General features: G+C 43.5%; 3 protein-coding genes across 7 annotated transcripts in view; all 3 read right to left on the bottom strand.

The window, feature by feature from the left end:
- LOC134861822 (protein MTSS 1-like) overlaps positions 1-4,718 on the bottom strand; it is a 48,413-nt gene extending 43,695 nt beyond the window's left edge. For all 5 annotated transcript variants that reach the window (XM_063879332.1, XM_063879334.1, XM_063879335.1 and 2 more), the window contains exons 1-2: positions 4,225-4,718; positions 2,481-2,542 (exon numbers count right to left, since the gene is read on the bottom strand). In XM_063879332.1, coding sequence (XP_063735402.1) covers positions 2,481-2,542; positions 4,225-4,296 — 134 coding nt within the window. In that variant the 5' untranslated portion in view covers positions 4,297-4,718. The remainder of the gene's footprint in view (positions 1-2,480; positions 2,543-4,224) is intronic.
- A 1,567-nt stretch (positions 4,719-6,285) lies between these two features.
- On the bottom strand, positions 6,286-11,667 carry mal2 (mal, T cell differentiation protein 2). The gene is made up of 4 exons (XM_063880344.1): positions 11,342-11,667; positions 10,035-10,205; positions 7,747-7,947; positions 6,286-7,233 (listed from the first exon to the last, which is right to left on the bottom strand). The coding sequence occupies exons 1-4, from the start codon at positions 11,456-11,458 to the stop codon at positions 7,162-7,164; spliced, it is 561 nt and encodes a 186-aa protein (XP_063736414.1). The 5' UTR covers positions 11,459-11,667; the 3' UTR covers positions 6,286-7,161.
- Positions 11,668-11,855: 188 nt separating this feature from the next.
- Positions 11,856-14,741, bottom strand: LOC134862408 (protein FAM200A-like). Its single transcript, XM_063880337.1, has 2 exons — positions 12,426-14,741; positions 11,856-12,287 (listed from the first exon to the last, which is right to left on the bottom strand). Exon 1 carries the CDS (start codon positions 14,508-14,510, stop codon positions 12,429-12,431), a length of 2,082 nt encoding a protein of 693 aa, XP_063736407.1. The 5' UTR covers positions 14,511-14,741; the 3' UTR covers positions 11,856-12,287; positions 12,426-12,428.
- Between the last annotated feature and the right edge of the window lie 9,918 nt (positions 14,742-24,659).

Genomic DNA, 24,659 nt, shown 5'->3' with positions numbered 1-24,659 from the left:
CGGGAGTCAAGACAAACGACTAACATATCTATTCTGCAAGGCCTTGGCCGAGCCAATCTAAACTCCCCATAGACCCTGGCGTAGTTGAGCAGAGTGCTCTCCCTGACAATGATACATTCAGCACTGCTGCTCCCATCTATTCTTAGTACAACTGAACCTGGAATGTGACTGTAGCAAATTGGAATCATAGACAGGTTGTGTTTAACACTACTTGTCCGACACATCATACAAACACTCACAACAGAGAAAAGTCCTTTGAGCAAGTTTTATATGTCTATCTATCTATAGAAATATATCTATCCGTCTATCAAACTACTCATATATACTTGTCCACTCATTTCTACATATTAGAGGGCTCCTCCATGAGCTCAATTAAGTTGTTTAACCATAGAGTTCATACGATGAATTTGAAGTTTTTGAGGTGGTCTTTCTTCACAAAAAAAACATCTGAAGCAATGGGAGGGAGGCATAGCTCTGACACAGCTGCAACAACCCTGAGCCACCAAACAGACCAAACACTCAAGTTAAAAGAGGACTGTGATTAGGAATCAGCCAGCCTATATTCCACCCTGCCCTCTTTCTTCAAAGCTGTTCTGTGCCAATGCATATACTGTATGTGTGTGTGTGTGTGTGTGTATGTGTATGTGTATGTGTATGTGTATGTGTGTATGTGTATGTGTGTGTGTGTGTGTGTGTGTGTGTGTGTGTGTGTGTGTGATGGCTGTTCAAAACCAGAATGGCCATGAAAAAAACATAATATTTGGACCAAAAAAAAAAATGACAGAACAGGCCAAGCACTGTAATTGGTTGATTTCCTAGTTGCTTTTGAGAGGGGCGCAGAGGGTCTAAATTACAGAGCAGTGTGCCTCAGGACGTCATTACACACACACAGACATATGCCGCTGCCACTGCTGGCTAGTCACTTATCCTGGCCGTGGAGGGAAGGTGGGTGTGTTTGTGATTTACTGTGTGTATGTGTGTGTTTCCTTCTATGTAGCCCGGTCCCCAAGCAGATTACAGAGGTCCTTGGGTAGGGGGAGGGGGGTTATGCTGTAGTCAAAAGGGCTAGTTTAGCCAAGTTTAAGTGGCTGGACACAGTCTTTAATGCTTTATTTGTAGGTCTTCTCGAGCAAAGCCCAGATAGCACACCGTTATTAGACCTACAGCACCAAGGGCAGCAGTATGCCACAGCCACTGCAGCCTGGAGCTGCATGACTCTTCCTGTAAATAAGGTATTGCTCTTTTCTGAAAGGGTAGGATGGTTTTGGGTTGGAAATTACAGGTGGAGTTGTTCTTTTATCCTGGCCCCAGTGCGCGCACACACACACACACACACACACACACACACACACACACACACACACACACACACACACACACACACACACACACACACACACACACACACACACACACACACACACACACACACACACACACACACACACACACACACACACACACACACACACACACACCCTCCTGCCAAAGAGCCAGTCATTAGCAACAAGGCCACAAATACTCCCCTGAGCTTTAGCATGGCAGGGTCACATATTTCACCCCTGAACGATGGAGACACTTGAATAACATATCACCATTAATCAGCCTTAATACTGAAAAAAATTGAAGAATGGGACACCGAGTGGCCCCTGGAAAGTATTGTTAAGTCCCTGAGCCTTTATGCAACTGTCACTGACGGTCTGTCTCGGGACACGTGGACACTTAAATGGCTAGAGAACTGCCATGCATTGTTAATCAAAGAATAATTTAGACCACAGGACATCCATATTTACAGTACCTGCTGGACAATAAGCTTTTATTTCAGCTGTCGTAAGGTGTTAGTCTCTTGACACGTGGCCACTTAAAACCAACTAGGGGAGGTGGCTGGGATTGGCATCCATTGTTAGCAGATGACTTGGAATAATTTTGGCAGGAGGTGTGCAAATTTACAGCATTAGAAACACAAATTAAATCAGGCTTAAGAAGACTAAATGGGGTACAGGGACACATAATGCCCCCTGGAAAGTATTGTTAGGAGATTAGGCTTTTATGTCGACTGTCATTGCTTGTTAGTGTAAGGATAAATGGCCACTTAAAACTTATTCAAAAGGGAATTGGCGCTGACATCTAATGCAAAAGGGCATTTAATGCACAAAATTGATTTTTTTTTTGCATTTGAGGGTCATTTTGGGGTATCACAGATGTTATGCTACAGACGCAGCGGACTAACTCTAGCCAGGAAAAGTTTAAGTTAGGGATCCAAATCTAAAACGGATTTAAAAATACATTTGGTTTGCGAAGGTACCATTTACATTTTACAAAAGTTCCCCAAAAATCGGCTAATGAAAATGGTAATTATTCGAGGTGTCCTTCAGCTACCGCTGTGCAAATATGATAAGTAGTATCGTAATAGTTTGTGTTTCATTTACAAAAAAAGTACAGAAAGATTGTGTTTAATGTTCACATATAGACGGTCTCACCTGAGCTGCGACTGCAGTTTGCCGGCCTTGGTGATAAAGTCCTCCCAGATAGGGTAGCTGCTCTGTAAGCGAAACAAAAAAGCAAATATGAATGATACAAACTTCACTAAAGATTTCTCTATTCTCACAGTTACATAACAGTTTAATACTGATGCCTCACCTCCCCTGCAGGACTAAACAGAGCTAACCAAGGTGTAGGCTTTCCCATACATGCAAGACAGTTACATGTCACCTCAAAAAAACATGTTTTTCCTTCTTGTTGCCAGTAGACCTGAGGGAATCGGATTTAAGTTATAGGACATAGCGTAATGTTCTGGATATAATAGGTTGCAAAATGGGTCACAGCCTCTTTAGGAAAGATCCACACATGATAAGAGCATGAATACATGGTTTAATGAGCCTGGTTTCCAAAGGGACTCTAAATTTGCTCTATTCAGGTCCTGGGCTGAAAATAGTTTAAGAGTCATCTATCCAAACCATCTCAGAGAACAAGTGGCCCAATGCAATGAAAAGACACGTCTAACACAGCACCAGATAATGTGATGCATGAGCTCATGTTTGTCACTCCTGCGCTACTACTGTCAGGGGTCTGAGGAATGTCATGTTGTGATGTCAAACATTACACCCAACAAACAACTCAACTCTCTCTAACTATGACACCTTGTTTTTGCCTCTTCAATTTCCCTTATATCACTTATTTTAAATCTCCTACAACCACCACCACTAGCTCTCCCTGATGCTCTGCCACAGATATCAAACACTATGGCAGCTTTCTCTGCATTTCTCATACAATGTCTTACTGCTTGTGTTGACAGCTTAGGTTTGGCGAGCTTTACCTTATTTTTTGAGTACATAACCCCATCTGTAGCGCTCTAAAAGAAAAAAACATCACTGGAAATGAGTACAGAACTACTTTTGCAATGGAATATTTCCACTAGATTGTATGGCAGCATAGCTGGCTGTTAGTAAAGAGACAGGAGGGTCATGAACTACCTAGTAAAGTGAGACATGGGACTCTGAGTGCTGAATGTCTGAGCAATATCCATAACAAACGTTCTGACTCTAATAGACCCGATGTGTGTCCATTTGACCTAAACATGTCAAAGCCTTCAGACCGTAAGGGTTATTTCTTTACCCTGCCAGCTACATTCACGGAATTCCTTCAGTCAAATACAACAGCAGGGAAATTTCTCACATCGACCTAGCTGTAAGAGATAACATCAAAATAAGATGCCCTAGTTTTGAGACTGAAGATTGCCCTATTTAGCCTTTATCCAATTGTGGCTGCAACTTCAGGCTAAACTGGAACGTAACATTGTCAATTGTCAATTTTCAATAGAATAAAATGGATGGAATACAGAACAGTGATTTCTAATGTTATTTATATAATTTAACTAGCCACCACAAAACGTACATAGTTATGTTAATATACAGGCAGGTTAAAGCTTTAGGGTTAGAATCGAGGTTAATGCCAGATACATAATGCATAATAAGCACATAAAAGGCATTTGTTTTGGTGTATGCTGGTGCAAACAAAAGCAATGAAATTAGGTGTAATAAAAAGGTCAAAAAAAATAACGATTATTTATTGGATGATAACATACATTGATTAGCTGGCTCTGTAGTAATCCACGTTTACGACTTTACACAGATGTTTGGGAAGTAACTGGCTGAGGAAGTTTTCGCACGTCCCTCAAAGGCTCTCAGATAACATTATTTGTGTTGTAAAGTTCTTCTGGCCTACCTTCATGTCTCCGATAACAGTTTGGAAAAGTCCTCCAAGCGCACTGCATTCCTTCTCGATAACAGCCTCCATTTTCAGGACCAACTCCAGCGGTCAGTCCCGACTCAGTGAGCCGCCTTCACTTCGCCACCTCCGCTCTCCAGGAAAAGTAAATACTCCAAAAATATAAACAAAAACGAAATAAGCCACCTATGTGCAGATGCTGCTGTGGCTTAATCGGCTCACAACAACTTTTGTATCGATCAAACTTGCAAAGAAACACAGCTCGGTCCTGCTCGGTTGCACGGTTTACTTGAAATCAAAAGAAGCTGCTGGGACGAAAGAGAAATTTAAATCCCCCTCTCCCTGCCACGCCGCACCGCTCATACCCATGGCTCGACCGAGAAGATACTATTTTGCAGTTTGCTAGTTGAAACTATAAATATTCCCAATGTTAGACTTGCAATGTTACTCCGTATATTGACAGGTAAATGCCGACACTCACTACTGATCGTACCGCCTTCTCAACACTGACTGAGCGAGAAAAAAAAAACAGACGTGAAACTAGCGCCAAGCGTACCTGCATAAAGAAAAACATGAACTTCCGGTTGAGTATTTTTACACCAAAATAAAACATGTGATAAATTGGAATATTTTAATATCGTCTTCCTCTATTTTTTCATACCTAAATGGATATGCATGTTGGTCTGCATATCCATTAGTAAATAAAGGATCAAATTATTAAGTGCAATCTATCATTATTTTTGAAAGTGTATATTACACAAAACATTACAATGACATCCAATTAAAAATACAGTATGGTGTACGTGAAGTATATCATTTGAATTAGAATAATCCTAAAAGAAAAACTCGTCGTCTTAAAACTTTAATACACATATACGGGCGTGTTGTTGCTTTTATTTTGAAGGAATACCCATGATACTTCCGGTATTATTCAGTTTGACTTCATTATGATGAGCGATACAGAGGTGAGCAGTGCGTGAACAAGCCCACAGTTAATAAGAAGTCATTAGAACAATTTCTTCTGAATATTTTTTTGACTTTAGTAGTGTTTCGGGTACCCGATACAAACGAAATATTGAATTGCGTTAGCAATACCTTTTTGTCGACGCTAACTGCATAGGAGGGATGGATATTGAAAAGTTGAACGGTTGTAGATTTTGGGTGACATCTAGTGGCTGAAAGAAGAATGACACATGTATAATGACGTTTCATTAACACTTGCAGGAAAAAACTAAAGTATTAGTGTAAACTTTACTATTGTGTATAAGGGCATTAAGATCGAGCAAATGTTACTTGCACTAACCTTGACGTTAAAATATTCAATGTAATAGCTAAACAAACATCTCTACAGCAAATATTCCCATAAAACTAGATAACAATAAATTAACATGTTATTGAACACAATCGGAACTTGTAATTCTGCATTAATATAATGTATCTCAACATCAAAAACTTGTAACACAAACTGGAGTATTGGAGAAAACAGGCAGCCCAAGCAACATGTTGTGGGGTGAAAGCCCTTACACCAACAATAGTTGGCCTCAAATAGATGGACAAGTGCTGTAGATGCTATTGTAATGCACATTAAAAGATCTGAAATAGACCAAAACCTCTGCTACAGAGGCAATAGTAATAGTAAAACACTTTAGCTTAAATGGGATCATTCCGCATCAGAGAACATTCAGAAAATCTTTCAGATATAAAGTAGACTAAACCTCAATTTATGAGGATTTATAAACAAGATGCAATATTTATTTTGAAATCCCAAAGTACCTCTGGGTTTGGTTTGTCAACATTTGTATATATTTTGATGTCATTTTAGTTGTACTAGGATTGGTGAACAAAGGGCTAAAGGCAAGAAAAAAACTACTATATTTAGGAGTAACAGGATCAACTCATAGGTGATGAGATGGACATTGTTCACTTTGTTTAATTGTTTTCTGACTTGAGTGCCTGTTTGTGGCACATTTAAAAACAAACACTGTGACAAGAGCTCTTTTTTCTTCAAAACCTTTAATAATTTGTTTCTTAAAAGCATTTCAAATGTCAAGGAACCTCAAGTGTTAAAACATCTTTATTAAAAACGGTTTTAAGTTAACATGTATATGCAAAAAAGCATACATAACTAATAAATCATGTAGCAAGATGATTATTGATACTATACATACATTTAATGATTCATTAGTAGATTAAGATCACTGTTCGAAATATAGAAACTGACAAATGTATTTGACCAACACAATGGGACACAGTTAGCCACACATGACTGCACAATGTAATTTATGTTAACTGAGAATGGAATATTTGTTATAATATTTTGAACAACAGTTACGCTGCATATACTGAGAACTTTGTATAAAGCGTTCTCACAATAACAAATAAAAACTTTAAAATTGAAATATCAGATCAATTTACACTTTTAATAGGATTACACTGAAATATAATAGAATTCATATTAATCTAGTGACAAAAGAGCTCCTTAGCACCAAGGAAACTGACGGACAGTAAAAACTATCGTCTTTCAAACAAATTGCAACATAACATTATTATTATGTAGTGCATCATCTATGAGCAGCATTAATAGGCATGTTGTAGTGTTAATTTAAAAGGGAAATAGTTCCTCACATGAGGATGACCGTGTATAGCCAACTTAAACTGCAATTCCTAAACCCTGTCCTCAAGATACTTCAAACAGCACCAGCTGAACCTACCTGAACCCAAACCTTTAACAGATTTATTGTGGGAATATTATTGTTCAGAAAACTTAACACATGTTTGACTGAGGCAGACATTTTGAATATTTGTATTACTTTTTACCTTTTTATGATGCAAGTTAACCATCAAGAAATAACTGATGGTGTGCTGATGTTTTAATACATGCTGAAGTCATGAAGATGTTTTTAAACTACAGTTTCCATAGTTTTCTTTTTCTGGTTACACGCTCCACCTCTTGAAGCCCATCACCATACTGCAGCCATAACATAATGTCACCACAAATGCAAATATCTGGGATAAAGAGACAAAAAGAGAGAAAGCAAAAAACAGCTGTTCAGAAATACCCTAGCAATTACACTCACATTTACTGACTGCAACTTAGTTTATTCAATATATATCAATGTCATTCAGTAAGTTCATACAGGTCTATGTCAAGACCACGTTCTAATTGTAAATCAGCCAAACACATCACAAATATAGCAAAGAATAGCAAGCTAACTTTTACTTGTTTGTACACAAATGTGTCATCTGAGGTGTGTCTCTGATAGTTAAGAGCCTGAAAAAGCAATAGGGTGGATATCAGAAATAGTTTGTCAATGAACTATTAGCAGAAACGTGGGACATTTTTGTTGTCTTTCTAAGGCACTCAGCAGGTCCCATAACTTAGTAAAATGTTACAGGGTTTAACATTAGGGTACATTTAATTAAATAACACTGATTCTATTATGATAATACGATTTAAAACACACAAACTTTGCACGCACTGTGTTACAGACTTCATAAAATTAAAAATATAGCACTCACCGTGGCTGCCACATTCACACTGTATTGCCTGTCATCCATAACCGTGAATATATTGCCCCGAGGGTTAGTTATACAAATGACAGTTTCAGTGCTGTTGGGCAGTAGCTTGATGTGGGCTCCTCCATTAGCTGCTGTAGTGGCTGCCTCCAACACAAAGGCGGCAAAGTAGAAGAGCAATGCCATAAAATGGTAAGTCACATCCTGTGGGAGAATAATAAAGTATGCATTAGATATAAAAACAAAAACAGATAAAGTTATAGCAGAAGTTGGATATAAAGAATGGCCAACATGTCAGTTGTATCCCCTCAGGTAATTATTAGACAATGCTCTGGTAACTAAAGCTACCTGGACTTTGGAAGTCACATAACAAACAAGGCCATCTGTCAATAACTCAAGCGTTTACACTAATTACCTTTACACAAGAGCTACAAAAAACCTGGTGAATAAAAGAAAAGTAGAAAATAAAAGGAGTGTAAAAGTGGAAATAAACATATTAATAAAAAAATGCAAAGAAAGACAGAGTGAGGCATTAAGATGCAGAGGGAAAAAGAGGGGGTCAGAATACTTAAGCAGGTTAATAAGACTGTGTTGTCACTGGACTACAGGCAGGCCTTTGTTGCGTTATGGTGTGAGCTCATCATCCATGTCACTCATTGTTCGGCCGAAAACAAACAAACCCAGACGCTGGGCTCCTCCTGGGAGCAGGGCCTGGAGCCTTAGGTAAAACTGGCTCTGTCTAAGAACCCAGACATATCACACAGTACATTACAGTGACTTAACACGTTTACATATATTCAACAGTGCATCACTTTTTCATCATAGATATACTGAACCTTTGGTTATTGCACTCAGAGAATGCTCTCCAGTGCTTAGAGATTGTCTTGTCATTGGGATTCTATGGTGTTTACATTATATTTACACTTCACAACTTCATGTAGGCGAAAATGTTTATTGAAAATATCATAAGCAGGGTCATTGAAATGCCTATAACCCAGACCCATTATGGTTAAGTATGTTTTGACAAGCAACCTAGCCTTAACTTGCCCATGTTCTGCTGAAATATATACCATCCCATGTGTTGCACTGATTTTGAGCATCTTTAGCCACACACTTGGTATTATCTTAGAGCGCTAATAAATAAAAGATCTGCCTCGCTGTGCAGTTAGATCATGAAAAAGCAATATATTTAGTACATGCATTTCAAGCAAGCCCTCCAGTTACTGTTATTAAGCTTATTCTAGATGGTAAAAATGACTCCTGTCTGTAAGATTCATTGTCTTTTTTTAGAAGTATATAGGTTAAAATAGGTTATGTTTTTGCACACACACACTGTTCTGATGGGTGACTTGAATAAAACACCCATCAGATTTGATGCATGATATAATCAGTAATACAACACACTTGAATAATTGCTGTGTGGTTGAGGATGAAATCAAGATGACTTTTCTTTTTGTTCCTCATAGTTAAAACCATACATAAAAACCAAATGAACGTTTAATTTTAAAATATAATGCAATCTGTTAGCAATTAAAGTAAGACAAATGTATTTACTTTTCATACTTTAAAACTTATAATGTAAAATAGATATACATGTTGGAAGCAGCCATCATACTGTAAATAAGACAACCGAAATGCTATCACTGCCATAAGACTGACTTACAGTTTTGCCACTGAGCCAGATATCTGAAAAACAAAAGCTGCTACCATGACAACAATATTAAACACTAAACAGCCATCTTGAAGGTTCCCTGTTGAAGTGCTACCTATGGTGCTGTTTTTTCATCACGCATACATGGGGGAGGCACGCACAGTCCTACCAATGATCTACTGGTGGCCCTAACATGGCAAAATATGTAACAATGGGCTAGTAAATGCAATGCCTTGTTTGCATGCTGCTGTACCAAAAACATTTCCCAAATTGGGATCAATAAAGTATATCTTATCTTAAAGACAGGTAAGAAAAAACTAACTACAAGGCTTGCAACCAAGCTGAAAATTGGTTATTATAGTATTTAATGAGGAATTTAACACATTTGTTATGTTTGGTATGCCTTAAAGAAGCACACAATGCACTCACTGGATTTGAAGAAACTCCAAATAGGCTCCCTTTAAATGTCAGTGCTAATTTCAGTCTGGTTATTTTGCATGTCAAGTCCATCCAAGAGAGGTAACATAAAACAAAACACAATGCTAGACAGCTGTGTATACTGTAGATATCTAGTCAGTAAAACCGACAGATAGTTAAGTAGGCTGACTATTTTATCATAACTCATTTGTCTACAGCTCACCAGAACATTCCAGTCTGTAATGATGCGGTCAGCCAGGCCAGTGACGAGGAGCGTGAGGTAGGCGGTGGAGAGGATGAAGGAGGTGATGGAGACGAACATCACCCAGCCCTGCAGCAGAGGCACTGGCACATTGGAGGAAGCCACCAGGATCCATACAAGACCACCAAATAACTGGGGGTAGAAAGAAACACTCCTATTGGTCATTATGTTTCAGGAACACATTTGCACAGATTCAGGCTTAAAGTAAACTATTCATGATGCATTAGAAAGGCATCAGGTAAGTGTTTTGTTCTTACTAATGCCTTCATCCAATTTTTCCAATACCATAACTCAGGTAACATACTGTAGCACTGATCGGATACCTCTTTGTTTTCCAAATCGCAAACAAATATAGTATTACCTGTGCTGGAAGTTAACCAAGTACTGTACATTAGCTGAAGAACTGCACAGTACTTGAGAACATATTAAAGGTACTTTAATTGTCTTTATTTGACTTCAATTATGCAACTTTATACTAATACTCCACCACATCTCAGTGGCAGATACTGTGTTTTACTCTAGCAACTGTATTGGGTTTTCATTTAAAAACAAAAAAATCTTGTTTCAATCGTGAGGTTTTGTATCATGTTGAACATTGCTTAATACACTGCTGTACATATATAACGTGGTGACCGAATGGAAAGGGAAATTAACATTTTACATGGTTTGTTTTAAACATAACACAGTTGAATAAAAAAACTAACAACATGTAGTATAGAAATTCCCAACTATTTCAAGTTACTTTGTTAATGACAGTTATAACATGTTGGAACTCGACATTTGAATGACTGTTTCCACCAGAAAGCCTATCTACAGGCCTGGACAAAGATAACTACACAAATTATTATAAGAGTGTAGCATGTACAGAAACATTTTATTAATGTAAATGGACATTGTGCTCACTAAGAATTTGGTATTGTACAGGCCTTACACTGGTCTATAAGACACAGGTGTGTTGACCCTCACGACATCGCTCCAGGCTACATTGCCCTTGCTTTGGCTGTCAAGCGTAAAGCAAACAAAACTCAGCCATGAGCAATCACAGCGACCATCAGTGCATTGGTAAAACATACACTCTATGGTTTAAAACCCTAAGCAGGGCGCATATTAAAGAGGAAAGACCAGTTAAAAACTAACTGGACTTGAACAACACAAGGCAATCAATTATTAAATAATTACATGTTCTGCAGTATTCACTCTACAACTCCACTGAGGTGACTGATATAAGAATATCTTACATGAATACTCTCTATTAAGTACGCACTTACTATTTCTACACAGACCAGGGCTCCAGAGTAGGTTCTCAATACGTCCAGTCCCAAAGGTAGAGAAAGAGTTGGCGCTGGGAACGAGGTGGCAGCGGGATTAGTGGCTGGTTCCGACATCTCTAAATCTCCCACTCTCTTCTCTCTATCTCCCCCTCTCCGTTGGCTCTCACCCTCTGTCTCCCACTGAATAGACTCCGTTGAACAAAGGACGGGAGCAACGGAGGAAATTCCTCTGGAGTCATGTGTCCCCCAAACAGGTCGGACAGGTGCAGGTGCCACTCCCTGGAACCATTGCTGCGTTCAAGGACCTTACGGAAGCTCCGACATACAATTATTCATTTTATTTTTGTAAATCTTAGGTCGGTGTGAGATTGAGTAGCTGCAATCAGGGCCGGCTCTGGCCAATTTACTGCCCTGGGCAAGAGTTTAGCTGGCACAAAATGTTAAACATTTTAAAGCACAGTGCTTTAATCTGGTGCATTTTGAGCGCAGAATTACTAGAGACTAGATCTAGGGCAGGGGTTTTCAACTGGTTTTGTCCCAGGGACCACCATTCGGACTAGAAAGCAATCCGCGGCCCACTGATGTGCCTGCGCGTGCGCGTGTGTATTTGGTGTTACATGCATAGCTCAATGCATGAAACATGAAAGAGAGGCCACGCAGATTTTATAATAATAAAAGTAGATTTATTAAATTAAATTAAATTAAAGATTATTTTAAAGAAAGAATAAAGAATAATAAAGTGTTGTGCAATTCAGTATTGGGAAAAGTAACTAAAAATGTCATGCAAAGTCAGTCTAGGTGTGTGACAAAACAACAACGGAGAACAAAAATCCAACAACACCGGAGAACCAAAATCCAACAAATGAAGACCAAGGCAGCCTCAACTGCTGGCTGGTCAGGGCTTTTATAACCCAGCCAGGACAGACCTGTCACCAATCACCTGCTGTAGAGACAGAGAGATTGAGAAAAGCAGAGAGAGATTGAGAAAAGCAGGGAGAGAGAACAGGCTTACCATTAACACAGGGCGGGGCCTAAACCCGCCAGGGTCGTAACAGTGAAAACATGGGAGAATTAGGCCTACCTGTCAGTGTGATATCTGGGCGTGGTGAAGTCCACACAGCCTGTCTATTCGTGGCGAAATGGTAGACAGAGACAGTCTCATGTCATTCTCTGGATCAAGCCTAGCCCTGTACTTATTCTTTAAGTACGCCAGTGTAGAAAAACCACTCTCACACAGGTATGTGGTTGGAAAGGGCAAAAGACACCTCATTGCTTTTGCAGCAAGCTGTGGAAATTCTGTCTGGCAACTTATCCAGAATTTAACAAGGGGCTGTGTGTCGTACATATGCCTCCTGACAGAGTCTGTGGACATCTCAATCAGCTTATCCTCTTCCACAGCCGTCAGACTTGACCCTACTGATGCATCGTCACTGAATGGGAGCAGGATCCACTTGCTGTCACGGCGCCACTCTTCCGAATCAGTGAAGTACTTTGCGAATTGACGCACAAGCTTCCTCAAATGCTCACATATAGTGTCGTTGATGTCAGTGCTGTCAGGGTATTCCTCAACTGAAGGAAACATCGCCAAGTTATTGCTCTCCACTCGTTCGATCCACTTTGACATTTTTTTCACAAATGCGTCGAGCTTCTCGTAGAGCTGCATGACGTTTGCATCTCTCCCTTGCATGGAGCTGTTCAACTTGTTCAGCTCTGCAAAAACATCTGTGAGGTACGCCAGCTTAGTTAACCAGTAACTATCGTTGAAATTGGAAGCCAGATCAGAATGCTTCTCGCACAAGAACTCGTAGATAGCTCCGCGTAGTTCAAACACACGGGCGAGCACAGCGCCGCGAGACAGCCAACGCACCTCTGAATGATAAAGGAGAGAGCTGTGTTCACTTCCCAAGTCATGGCATAGGGATGAAAACAGGCGTGTATTCAATGCGTTTCGTTTTATGAAGTTGACCGTCTTGACAACGACATCAAACACACCACTGAGCTCAACACTGAGATCTTTGGAGGCGAGAGCCTCTCTATGAATCAGGCAGTGTGTCCAAATTACCCCCGGAGCCACCCTCCTTACATGCGCAAACAGTCCAGTCTTGCTGCCACTCATGGCTCGGGCCCCATCGCTGCATAATGCAACGCACCTCTGCCACGAGATATTGTGCTCCGTGAAAAAATCGTCCAGTGCTTTAAATATTTCTACACCGGTAGTTCGCCCGGGCAGTGGTTTGCAAAAAAGAAATTCCTCGCACATAGTGCCACTGTCCTCGTATCGCACAAATGTTAACAGTTGCGCATCATTAGTAACATCTGTCGTCTCGTCGATTTGAAGGGAAAACAGAACTGTCTGAAGTTTTGCCATCAGCTGGTCTTTGACATCATTTGCCATTTCCCCAATTCGTCTTCCGATTGTGTTGTCTGACAACGGAATAGTTTTTAATTTGTTGGCACATTCTTCGCTTACCATAGCTCTGCACATATCTATGGCTGCTGGCAATATAAGCTGCTCTGCAATGGTATGGGGCTTCTTACTTTTTGCAACCCTGAGAGCGACCAGATACGATGCTTTCAGTGCGTTTTCATTTATTTTTGCACTCTTCCTCATGGTAGCCTGCTGTCCTTTGAAATCACGCAACATCTGTTGCATGTACTCAACGGGTTTGGCCTTCAAGTGGACGTGATGCGTCTCCATATGCCGCGTAAGTTTCGACGGCTTCATAGCTTCATTACAGAGAATTGTTGAACATACGAAACACAGTGGTACCTCCTCTCCTGCTCTGTCTGTCGTCACTGTGAATCCATATTTAACATATTCCTCATTGTATTTTCTTTTTCGTCTTTTTTGCGAAGTTGACGCTTCGGAAGCCTGTCCTTGCCCTATCGTGGCGGCCTGTCCCTCTGTCGTGGCAGCCTGACCCTCTGTCATGGCAGCCTGTCCCTCTGGCACTTTCCTCACTACAAAACGATCCATTGGTGCTAGATATATAGCTAGACTAGTACATATGTAACAAATGTTTGCTGTACTACAACCTATCTTAAAATACTCTCGTCGGCTATGCTTATAAATGTGTGTCAACTTTGCTCGCAAGACTGTACGTAATGAATAATAAGTGAGGTTAGCGACGCAACTCATTACCATTAGCGAATCACAGGCTACCATAGACTGGATAGGCGCAAGGCTACATTCTGTCAGCTTGAATTTCCTTTATATTATTTTAAACATATTTTTCACGATATGTAACGGTATTCTGGAAATGTGTTGAAATATCAAAGCGAATTTATATTAAAAAAAAACAATGGTGAACTGATCAACATAGGCTCTTGTCACGGACCACATGCAATGCCGCCGCGGACCACCAGGGGTCCGCGGACCACCGGTTGAAAACCCCTGATCTAGGGGGTACAACGCGAAACACCCGTTTGACAAGATCTACATACGATTTAATAATCCAAAAAGTATGTGAACCACACCAATAACATACCATAGCAAATAACAAATAAATGTAACTTGTTTTATTTTTGTTGTTCAGTTGTGTGTCTGGGCTCCTGAATCTATCTCAGAGCCCCTCTCTCCCCCCTCCTGGGAAGCGTCAGTGAAGACTATTAGCTTTTAACACGTTTTAAAGTTTATCTTAGTTTACATAACTAAATGTTTTTTATTTGTGCATATTTTACTAATCACGCCCGTTTAAAACTATATATTTGGTTTGCTATGCTAGAGTATACATTGGAATGATTTCATACCTTTGTATTCATCCTAATAAGGTGTGCCTTGGAAATATTTCTTTACATAAATGGTGATCAAAACGTTTGAGACCCACTGAGATTAACTGAAAGTGAACTGTCTAAACACTCAGAGAGTCCTTTACCTTACCTGAGCTGTAGTTATCAGAGCCTCTCTCCCTTTTTATATTCGTTAGCGCAGCTAGCACCAGATGCTAACAACAGCAATCCCCGTAACCCGTGCGCTCTGTCCCACTTTCAGCTCGAGCTGCTGCCGCACTTTGGCTGTGAGCTGAGGGCGCCTGATAAATCTCTATCCGTATCCCCCACTTTCATCCCTTTTCAGTGGCAAATGAAAAATGTAACCGGGGTGAAAAGGGTGTTTCATCTATTTAATAAGTAATGTATGTTTCTTACATTAAGGCAGAAAATTAGGATGAGCACCAACGGTCAAAAATGGGGTTTTTTTTCACCTATGAGATCTACCAGCGCAGCGCCCCAAAAACCGGCCCTGGTTGCAATGATAACTATTGTAGTGTATTGAAATAAATAAACCCACACATGTAGTATGTTACACAGATTTTCTAAATATCGATGTAATGGCAAACAAAAATATGAGGCTATTTAGTCTTTAAACAGTTGTAAATATCAGCTTTGATGGAGTGGTGGAATGTAACCTATAAATACTCATTTCAGTTCAGTTCAGTAAAGTTAGAAAGGTACAGTTTTCAACTTGACGTGTCAATACCTCTTAAACAAAACGTTCTTAAATCAAAAGCCACCTGTCTGAGTTAACATTAGCAAAATAGGCCCAGATACACTTTATTGCATTAACATAAAATTCAAAGACATCATAAAAGTCATGGGATAGGTACAACCTAATGACATTTTTTGATGACTCTGCAACCATTGGCATCATAAAGGCATGTGCTCATTGTGTACTTTTGTTAATGTAACCCGCTGCCTCTGGCGCGTCCGCTGCCAGACCCTCTTCACCTCCCCTGGACTCTGCGTTGTGTTTATTAATTGTTGTTTATTTGTCGAGGAGCGAGCGGAGGGAAGGAGACACCGGACACAGGAGTTCGGATTGTGGCTGAGACCTTTTTTTTATTCTTTGTTCCACCAGACTTCATGGACACCTTCCAGAACACAGGCAGATACACTCTCAATAAATCTTCTTAAACAATAATCAACTTAAAAAAAAACAACAACAACATATATCACAAAATAAAAAAATAAACATCACTGTTAAACCGCCAACACAAGACACACATTCCCGCCCTGCTCACACAGGCCCCAGTAGCATGCTAGCCACCCACTCACCACACGATTAAGACGTCAAACAGTCAAACACAATGTTAATAACAACAGCGGACTTTAGTCGGACATGTGACTGAACAATAAACGTGAGCAAACCAACAAAAAAAGGAATCGGTTCTAACATAACATTTGATAATGCGGGACGCTATGACCACGCTTACCTTCCAGAACACAGGCAGATACACTAAAAAAAACATGGCGTCCCTCCCGGAGCAAACCTCAGAAACTTGCGTCAACAGCGCCACAGTGCCACCCTGTGGCGCAAACAGGTCACTACCTTACATCCGCCCCTTCTTTAATTGATGGCGTCCCAGCCATCAGATGAAACCAAACATGTAAATATAAACAGAACAAAGACCACCCACTTAACGTGTGGCGCTCAAACAATGAAAAATTCATTAGAGGTAATACATGTGTGGTGAATAAATGATTGGGTTGTGTCATGACTGCGTATGTAACTACCACTCAGATACTCAGTACTACAACTGCTGTGTTACACGTGGCCTGCTGCTCGTCTTGCTTTAACCCTCTGCCACAACTTCCATCCTCTTCTGATCTTCTCCTGGTCACCCTCTGACTTTATGACTTGGGCCTCACAGCTTAGTTTCTGTGGGAGACGTCGATTCCTTGGTGGGTTTCTCCTAGGGAAACTGGGACCCTGAGGGGTGTTGTCACCAACTACAGCTCCACTTGTCTCCCCTCCACTCATTTGTCCTGCATCCATGTCCATGTTCTCTGTGCTTGTGTGCTCATCCTGTCTGTTTGTTCTCCCAGCTCGTGTTCTCCCCACATTTTCCTCTGCATCCTCCGTCATCCAGTCCTCAGCTGTATCCGACTCAGTGCCGGCCTCTCTCACATCCAAAGCCTCCTCTCCCACTGCTCCTCCCGCCCTGCTCAACTGGGAGAAACATACATTGTGTCAGGAGGTTCTGGTGAATCACTCTTTCTGTCCCTCCATTCTCTGGTTGCACCACATACACAGGATGCCAGGTTGCTTTTTCACCACAATGTATGGACGAGACTCCACCTGTCTCCCAGTTTCTGTCGCCCCTCCACATGACAACTTTGACCAAACCTCTATCCCCTGGACTGAAGACTTGACTCTTTGCTTTTCTGTCATAGTACTTCTTCTGCTGCTCCTTAGCCTGCCGCGACATCTGGTTGGCCTGAGCCGTAAGCCTGTGACAGACAGTCGTGGAGAGTTTGGACATAATCACTGTACCCACCTGGCTCATTCTTGGTGGGGAGCCCAAAAATCAGGTCAACTGGGAGTCTGGATGTCTACCGAACATCAGGTAATGTGGTGTAAACCCAGTCGAGTCATGCCGTGTGCAGTTGTATGCATGTGTCATAGCATCCAAATGCTCATGCCAGCGGGGGCTTCAAGTGAGGCTCTACGTCCCCAGCATGTTTAACAGGGTCCTATTGAACCTTTCCGTGGTCCCGTTACCCTGGGGGTGGTATGGTGTGGTGTGTGTCTTAGTGATGCCAGTACACTTGCACAGCTCTTTCACAACAGCACTTTCAAAATTGCGCCCTTGGTCTGCATGCAATTTTGCTGGGAAGCCAAACCTGCAGAATAGTTTCTCCATAGCACCTTAGCAACTGTGCGTGCTTTTTGATCTTTGGTGGGGTAGGCTTGTGCATAGCGGGAGAAGTGGTCTGTCACAATTAGCACATTTTCAATACCACCTTTGGATTTCTCCAGGGTCAAAAAGTCCACACAAACAAGCTCCATCGGTGTGCTACTGTGGATGCTGACCAGGGAGCTCTGAGATTGCAGTAGGAGTCTTTCTGAGACAGCATCTCTCACACTGTTCACACCACGCCTTGATTTCCTGGAACATTCTTGGCCAGTAAAATCTTTCTCTTATCATCTGCAATGTCCTCTCAAATCCCAAGTGCCCTGAGTCATCATGAAGAGCAGTCTTGACTGCTGTGCGGAGATTCTCTGGAGCAGAAGCTGCTCCACTGCCCCTCTCTGACAGTCTTGAATGCAGCGGTACATGATTCCATCCTTTACCGTTAGCCTCCTCCACTCCTTTAAGAGAAGGCACACTTGCTCACCCCTCCGACCCTCTCGCTGCGGCATGGTTTTTGGTTCCGGCTCCTGAAGTGCAAGACTGGGCCAATCACAGGTCTCCCTTCTGCGCTGTGCGGATCTCCTGCCTTGTCATGGCAGGGAGTGACTCTGTCCCCACGTCCCCATAGGGCTCACTTGCTTCTGGGAGTTGGCTGGTACAGGCTCTGTGGAGGCAGCAGCACCCTCACCTGGAGGGCTTTCTGGTTCTGGCATGGTTTGTGTCTCCCACTGCTCGCTGGTCACCCGCTGGGGGCAAGTTTGTAGGACCTGGGTTACTTCCTGAGTGGACAAACGAGAGAGAGCATCGGCATTTGAGTTACTCTGCCCCCGTCTGTATTGGATGTCGAAGTCGAATGCAGACAGCCGCGACACCCACCGCTGGCCCGTAGCATCCAGCTTCGCTGAGGTCATCACATACTTAAGGGGGTTGTTGTCTGTCTGAACAGAGAACTTGCGTCCGTAGAGATGGTCATAGAACTTATCTGTCACCGCCCACTTTAGAGCGAGGAACTCGAGTTTGTGTGCAGGATACCTCGTCTCTGCCGGGCTCAAACCTCTGCTGGCGTAGGCTATGACCCTCTCAGCTCCATCCTGCACCTGTGCCAAAACAGCGCCAAGCCCACCCCCAGAGGCGTCAGTCTGAAGGAGAAACGGCAAGGCTGTAGTCTGGGTAGCCCAGTACGGGAGCAGTCATCAGCTTTCTTTTTAGGGACTGAAATGCCTCCTCACACTCATTAGTCCACAGGAAGGGTGGGTCAGGATCCACACTTCTCTTTCCACCTCTCTTTTTCTTCCTGGGGTCACCAGAGGTGAGACGGTACAAGGGAGCAGCTAAGGCGGAGTAGCCTGCACATACCGTCTGTAGTATCCAGCAAATCCCAAAAACTGCAACACTCTCTCCGGTTGGTAGGCCGCGCCCACTCCTTGACCCTGCTTATCTTCTCCGGGTCTGTCCTGACGCCCTCTGCAGACACCAAGTGACCCAAATACTGCACCTCTTCCCTCACCAGCCAGCACTTGGAGGGCTTTAACTTCAAGCCATGCTCTCGAAGCCGATCAAACACCAGCTGCAATCTCTCCAGATGCTCATCAAAGGTTTTGGAGAATATAATGAGGTCATCGAGATAAATCAGGAGATGAGTGAAGTTGAGATCACCAAAGCAGCAGGTCATGAGTCTCTGGAAGGTGGACGGAGCGTTCTGTAGCCCAAACGGCATTCTGTTAGCCTCAAACAGCCCCATGGGAGTACTGAACGCCGTCTTGTGCCTGTCCTGCTCCGCTACTTCCACCTGCCAATAACCAGATGTGAGGTCGAGAGTGGAGAAGTACTTTGCTTGACCCAGAGCCTCCAGGGCCTCCTCTATCCGTGGCAGAGGGAAAGCGTCTCTTGTGCCGCAGGAGTTGAGCTTCCTATAATCGATGCACAGCCTCAGTGACCCATCTTTCTTAGTTACGATCACTACGGGTGATGCATATGGGCTCTTACTAGGCCGGATGACTCCTGCATCCACCATCTCACTCAACAATCGTCTGACATCCTGCCACTGGGAGGGGGGATCTTGCGATATGGAAGCCGAAAGGGCTTAGAGTCAACCAGAGGGATTTCATGCTGCACAGTCTTTGTGTGGCCATAGTCTGTGGGATTCTGTGAGAACACACCTGCATTCTTCTCCACCAGCTCCCTAAGGAGGGAGCGCTGGTGTTCGTTCTCCACCGCCGCTTCACTAAGATCCACCGCACAGCCCGCCACCACCTGATCGAAGCTCAGACAGGCTCCATTGTCCCCTTCACTTTCCCCGTCCCCCTGCTTTTTATCAGGAAACTCCACAACATTGTCCACCAGGAAAGCATTGGCTAGTTGTGTATGCGGTTTTGATTATAATAGCACGCTGGGACAGGTTCATTACTCTGACTGGGGCACAGCCTCTTTTCACATCAGCAAGCACTTTTGCAACCAAAAGATCTTGAGGGAGCTGCAGGGATGGGTGGCCTTCAATCAGGGCTGTGTAAGTCTTCCTCTGTGGGCCTGCTTTAATCTTGCACATTAAGTCCATCTCTTTCCCTCCAGGAATGCAGATCTTCCGGCCGGTGTACACAACAGGGCCCACTGTGTCATCGCCTTCACTCTGTTTGGTGTCTCCAACCTCCAGTAGAGCTGTGTACCACTCTGGATGGCTTTCTTTGACTTGGTGGAGAAACTGCTGGCCATAGGTTGCTTGGAGATGGCTTTTGACAGCACGAGTGACATTGGTCCCTACAAGCAGAGGGACTGTGGAGCGATATTCAGAATCTGGAACGACAAAAGCTGGTACAGTCTTGTACTCTTTTCCATTACCTTCAATTCGATGCACAGGACACCTCGATGAAGCACTTTCTGGCCTCCAGCGCCTTCTATGGGTACTTTAGAGGACTGCAGCTTTTGCTCTCGAAGGATGGGGTGGTTACGCCAGTATGTGTCAGTAACAGTTGTTACTTGGGAGCCAGAGTCGATGAGGGCCCTGCACTTTATTCCATTGACTTCCACCTCTCCCTCGTTCCTGGGACCCACCAAGGGAGGGCCCTTTACTCCATCACTGGTCTCTTCTTTCTGCAATAGGGGACCTTGCTGCCCGCCCATGGTTTCCCCGGCTACCATGGGCTCTAGGCGTTTAAAGGCCGAGATGACCCAGGCGTGTTCACCTCTGCAGGGCTCACTGGTTGAGGTTGTTGAGCCCATGCTGGGTTGGGATTGGGAAAGACTTCTCTGCAGACACGGGCTATATGTCCCTGCTTCCCACACCGGTAGCATGTGACACTTGCACTGGGGATGGGATTCACTGGAGGTGGCTGGGGTCTTGGGGGAGGGATGGGGACTGGAGCAGTGATTTTTGCTTCAAGGTGAGACAACTTAGCCATGGTTCCTGTTGACTCAGGGTTAACTTTCGGACCATCTCCGTCAGCTCTGATAACTCTGAGGCATGTTTTGTTTTCTCCGTCTTCACGAGTGCACTACTCTCAGATGCAACATGCACTTGTGCATATGTTTTCTTTGATTTGTGTTGTGACTGGAACTTTTTAGTTTCTCTTGCTAGATTTCGCAGTTCAACCTGCAGCTCTCTGAAGCTGAAGAGCCTGGGTTTCATTGGTACAATCCTTGCATATACCTCTTCATCATTAAGCCCTCTCAGAAACTGCCGGGTGAGTTTACTATCACGATCAGGAAAGGGCCTGCCTCCTCTTTGGTTCTCCTCCACAGCCCGCAATTGTAGACTCCAGCACAATAGCATAAGAGCAGGCAGACTCCCTGGCCGCTGGCTGCACTCATAGAAGTCGGCCAGTGGATCCAAGGAGCCCTGCGTGTCACCATACTCTGCTCTTAATTCCTCGAATGCCTTCTCTGGGGTCTGTTCATGGGGGGGAAGGTTCAGGACCAGTTTCCTGGCCTCACCACTCAAGTGTCGCACCACAGTAGAGAAGCGGAGATGTGTGGGCAACTCTATTGCCTCCAGAAGATACTGCATATCACGTGTCCAATCATCGACAAGTATCTTGCTATCCGCGTTACCTGTGAATACTTGGACATTCTTTACCTGATGAGTCTGCATGAACCCGCCATAGGTCATCTGTGAGACGCCAGGGTTAGCTGTGGTTATGGCAGGAGTCCTTGGAGGTGGGCCAGACGGGTATGAGTGCATGAGTGGGTTCGTGGGTTGAGGCTGGGGCATGGCATGTGAGAAAGCGCCAGGATACATGATGGCATGCGGGTTGACTGTCGGTGTCTGTAGTTGCACTGAGGCGGGGGCCTGAAGAGGAGCTGTGTGGCTAGAAGCTGCATTTACCATATTCAGAGGGCTGGGCATTGTTGTGTTTGGGATCCCATGCACCGGTGGCAGGCGCCGGAATGGGGGATACAGGACTTGAGGGTAGTGCACAGGGCCTGGTGCTGTATGCACCTGGGGGGCAGGAGTAGAGTGTGCATAGCCAGTGTAACCTTGAGAACCAGGTTTTAAAGGGCTGGGTGAGGTGCTGAACGGCAGCTGGGTGTTTCACGGAGGGCTGTGGCACCATTTTGCATTTCTGGTTGGGTGGGATGTGGGGGGCTGTGAAGAGGTGAGGAGGCTTGGGACCCATAGGGATCAGCTAGAGGTGGGTTAGCAGGGCCTGTAACCGTCTGCACTGCTGGCTGGGGCACAGGAGCATCCACTGAAGACATGACACTTGGCAAATTGTAATCTGACCGATTGGTCTGATGTCTTAGTCCTGCAGCTGGTGTGACGTCAAACCTGGGCAAGGGAGCCTGCATTGTAGGTTCAAAGCCTCGCCAGGTGGGTGCTTTGGCAGGATTAATCCAGTAAGGGGACAGCACTGGGGGTAGTGGGGTCAGCTGTGTGCTTACTTCAGGCCTTGGCGGGTGCCCGTGGGTGTGAGGGTCTCTTACGTGGTGCTGTGGGCTCACCATGCCAGGGTCCGCCATGGCCCCATCACTCAAAGGGTGGATTTGGGTTCCATGGTGGGGGCTTGTTGCAGGACCATGGGAGGATTTAATGTCTGAGGCCACAGCAGAGGTTGCCTCCAGCTTTAATGGGGAATCTGCATAGTCACTCCACATTTTGTCTCACTAGCTGGGGCTGAATCTGTATACTGCAAGGCTACCTCAGAATGTAAATGTTGTACGTGAGATTATTATGTCTTGTATGATAACGTGTCATGAAGTATGTGCAACACTATTATCAAATTTTAACACAACCTTGTACACAAACTTCTAAAATGTCAAGAATAGCAATTAACCACTAGCACTACCACTTCATAATATTGTTACTAAATGAAATTTCTTTCAAAGCATTTTTTTTTTTTTTTTTTTTACACAAAAATCACACACTTTAATGTCCCACTCAATGTTTGGAAGGATACGCTGGTGAAGGTGGACGTTCTTCCACTGCACTCTCCAGAAGCAGGCATGCAACAGTAAGCAACTGTCCCTTATGCCCAGCCGTATTCTTCACACAGTTTATCAGGAAGAGCTGAAACTGGGCACACCGTCCGCTCACTGATGAAGATGCAGCCCGGGCATCCAGCGTTGTTTGGGATGTAGGGCGCTGTCCGTTTCAGTTGCTCTCAGTCTTTGGTCTCGGAGCGTCACAATCCGGGTCACGGCACCAAAGATGTAACCCGCTGCCTCTGGCGGTCCGCTGCCAGACCCTCTTCACCTCCCCTGGACTCTGCGTTGTGTTTATTAATTGTTGTTTATTTGTCGAGGAGCGAGCGGAGGGAAGGAGACACCGGACACAGGAGTTCGGATTGTGGCTGAGACCTTTTTTTTATTCTTTGTTCCACCAGACTTCATGGACACCTTCCAGAACACAGGCAGATACACTCTCAATAAATCTTCTTAAACAATAATCAACTTAAAAAAAAACAACAACAACATATATCACAAAATAAAAAAATAAACATCACTGTTAAACCGCCAACACAAGACACACATTCCCGCCCTGCTCACACAGGCCCCAGTAGCATGCTAGCCACCCACTCACCACACGATTAAGACGTCAAACAGTCAAACACAATGTTAATAACAACAGCGGACTTTAGTCGGACATGTGACTGAACAATAAACGTGAGCAAACCAACAAAAAAAGGAATCGGTTCTAACATAACATTTGATAATGCGGGACGCTATGACCACGCTTACCTTCCAGAACACAGGCAGATACACTAAAAAAAACATGGCGTCCCTCCCGGAGCAAACCTCAGAAACTTGCGTCAACAGCGCCACAGTGCCACCCTGTGGCGCAAACAGGTCACTACCTTACATCAACTCAAACACCAACTGAAGGCAGTGATTTTACTTCCACTTCTTCAATCTTTCTCAGAACATCCTGAATCTGCAGAAGGCTTGGAAAGTGAGAGGGACAATCGAATAGTTGGAGCCATGACTGCTGACAACATTGATAAGTAACACTGTTAGAAAGGAAATGAGGGTCAAGAAACAATGGTGTGTGTACTGCCTGTTTAACCTTCCCAGTTCAAGCAGTTTGAAAAGTAAATATCAATGTCAGTTTCTTATAGTAGGCCACAGTTAATGTTTAGCTGGGATTTGTGTTGTATGAACCAATGTTTACATAACCTCTTAAAGGGCACTAGGCTAAGTTTGCTTTAGTGTGGCTAGAATCAATAAGAATACGGCCTCTGTATCCCATCATC

This window comes from Eleginops maclovinus, chromosome 3, assembly GCF_036324505.1.
Source record: "Eleginops maclovinus isolate JMC-PN-2008 ecotype Puerto Natales chromosome 3, JC_Emac_rtc_rv5, whole genome shotgun sequence".
NCBI classification, from domain to species: Eukaryota; Metazoa; Chordata; class Actinopteri; order Perciformes; family Eleginopidae; genus Eleginops; species Eleginops maclovinus.
This window is presented reverse-complemented; position numbering and strand designations above follow the sequence as displayed.